Source organism: Sesamum indicum, unplaced genomic scaffold (assembly GCF_000512975.1).
Source record: "Sesamum indicum cultivar Zhongzhi No. 13 unplaced genomic scaffold, S_indicum_v1.0 scaffold00163, whole genome shotgun sequence".
Taxonomy (NCBI): domain Eukaryota; kingdom Viridiplantae; phylum Streptophyta; class Magnoliopsida; order Lamiales; family Pedaliaceae; genus Sesamum; species Sesamum indicum.
The window spans coordinates 103,558-105,954 of record NW_011628067.1 but is presented as its reverse complement, the minus strand read 5'-3'; the positions used below and the strand labels follow the sequence as shown (position 1 = coordinate 105,954).

Here is a 2,397-nt window from a genome sequence, read left to right as displayed (position 1 = left end):
GCGAAGTCTGGTTCGCGTTGCTGCTGTGCAAAGCCGCCGCCGAGATTTGGTTTGCGTTGTTGCTGTGCAGAGTCGCCGACGGAGAAGGTGTGATTATTCTCCCACGCACAGCCGGTCGAAGCTAAAGTGTCGCTGCCATTCTGGTCCCTAGTATCATCGTCGCCTGTGTTGTACGTCTCCGGCATACCTGTTTCAACTCGCGAGCAAACGGGTGTTCGTCAACATTCAAGCTTTTCGCCGGCAACCGCGACTTCTCAATCCCAAATCGAGCCTCCCATCGTCGTTTCAGTTCGTTAAGAGCATCCATTGCCTGTGAGTCGCCATGGTCGATTACTTTGTGTGCGAGAGTGAGGAACTCATCCAAGTTGAAGTCGCGTGGAGACGAAGACCCATTTCCGCCATTGTTGACGGCGCGAGACCTCAGTTCCAGATCCGGCTGTTCACCACCCATTTCTTCACCATTTCTCATCACCGACGTTCCTTCCACCTCCACAGACGTTGGGCTGCCATGGGAGTCACCTTCGGTCGCCGGATTAGAGGAGGCCGACTCTTCTTCTTCCATGGCGGGTTGGGGTTCTTCTTCGTGCAGCAACTGTTCATCTTCCTCCCCTCCATCCCCGGCCACCGGACGGCTGTCGGCGTCCAAGTTGAAGTCGCGTGGAGACGAAGACCCATTTCCGCCATTGTTGACGGCGCGAGACCTCAGTTCCAGATCCGGCTGTTCACCACCCATTTCTTCACCATTTCTCATCACCGACGTTCCTTCCACCTCCACAGACGTTGGGCTGCCATGGGAGTCACCTTCGGTCGCCGGATTAGAGGAGGCCGACTCTTCTTCTTCCATGGCGGGTTGGGGTTCTTCTTCGTGCAGCAACTGTTCATCTTCCTCCCCTCCATCCCCGGCCACCGGACGGCTGTCGGCGTCCTCTCCACCATAGTCGTCGCCGGCCGGCGCTTCTCCTCCATCGCCGGTCGGAGTTTTCATGGGAAAGACAATAGTGTGTGTTTTTGGTGGTGTAGTAGTGTGTGTAGTAGGAAGAGAATTTTTAGTGTGTGTAGTTTTGCACAAATTTATTAAAGCAAGTTCGTTTCCCTTTTACACTAACTTGTAGTTACTGTTACGCTTAGCAAATTACCACACAAATGCATGGGACTAGACCTACGTTTGGTTCCAGTTTCGTGGAATTCTTAGAACATTCAAAATTTAGCTGTTTTGCATGGTTTTATTAAAACAAGTTCGTTTCCCTTATACACTAACTTGTGTTTATTATTACGATTTGGAAATTTACAACACAAATGCATGGGTATAGACCAATGTTTGGGTCAAGTTTCGTCGAATTCTAAAAACGTTCAAAATTTAGCTGTTTTACACGGTTTTATTAAAGCAAGTTCTTTTTCCTTTTACACTAACTTGTTGTTATTATTACGCTTAACAAATTTACCACACAAATGCATGGGTCTAGGCCTACGTTTGAGTCAAGTTTCGTGGAATTCTGAGAACATTCAAAATTTAGCTGTTTTGCTCGGTTTTATTAAAGCAAGTTCGTTTCCCTGTTACACTAACTTGTAGTTATTATTACTCTTTGCAAATTTACCACACAAATGCATGAGTTTAGACCTACATTTGGGTCAAGTTTCGTGGAATTCTGAGAACGTTTAAATTTTTTTTTTTTTTGGGTAAATGTAAATCTCATTAATAAAAAGTAATGGTACAGTACAACATGTGATCATCAAATGGTTTCTCGATCTATCCAAGGGATACGCCATAATCTATACAATGCTCTTGTACTGACTGACGATGCTAAATCAACACTAAGAATCCTCTGCCTGACGTCATCGATGATTAGGATACTCAAAGTGGCCGGTGTCCGCTCAGTATGTTCAAATCTCCTCAAGTTCCTCTCCCTTCATATGTGGTAGACACTCGATGCAAGTAGTGTACGGTAAGCGCTATTAATAATGTGCTTACCTCTCCATTTCCGTGTCGCCCATTCAATATCTGTTGCCCAGTCTCTATTGGGCCAGTGAAAGTGAATCCTTCTGTGAATCTCATAAAGGCACTAACGACTAAATCTGCATCTGAAGAATAAATGTGGATGAGATTCCTTAGTTCCCTCATCGCTCAATATGCACACCCCCAGGTGAGATAGCCATGATTTGTCCGTGGTAGGTAGTTTGCCAAGGATTGCGAGTCATAAGATGAACGAATGACGAGGAATCTTCAAGGAGCCCAAAAGTAGTGAAGACCATCCTACTTTCGGCTCAGAGTGATCAAATAATCGGTAGAGGGCTTGAGTAGTAGGTTGCCCTTCATCACATCTCCACACCACCCGATCCTCACCTCCAAATATAAGCGGTTGGTTATGTGTGATCTCCAAACATTCAAATGATGGTAGG

General features: G+C 46.2%; 1 protein-coding gene across 1 annotated transcript; it reads right to left on the bottom strand.

The window, feature by feature from the left end:
* Positions 1 to 121: 121 nt before the first annotated feature.
* LOC105179453 lies at positions 122 to 985 on the bottom strand. Its single transcript, XM_011103070.1, has one exon. The coding sequence runs from the start codon at positions 983 to 985 to the stop codon at positions 122 to 124; it is 864 nt and encodes a 287-aa protein (XP_011101372.1).
* Between the last annotated feature and the right edge of the window lie 1,412 nt (positions 986 to 2,397).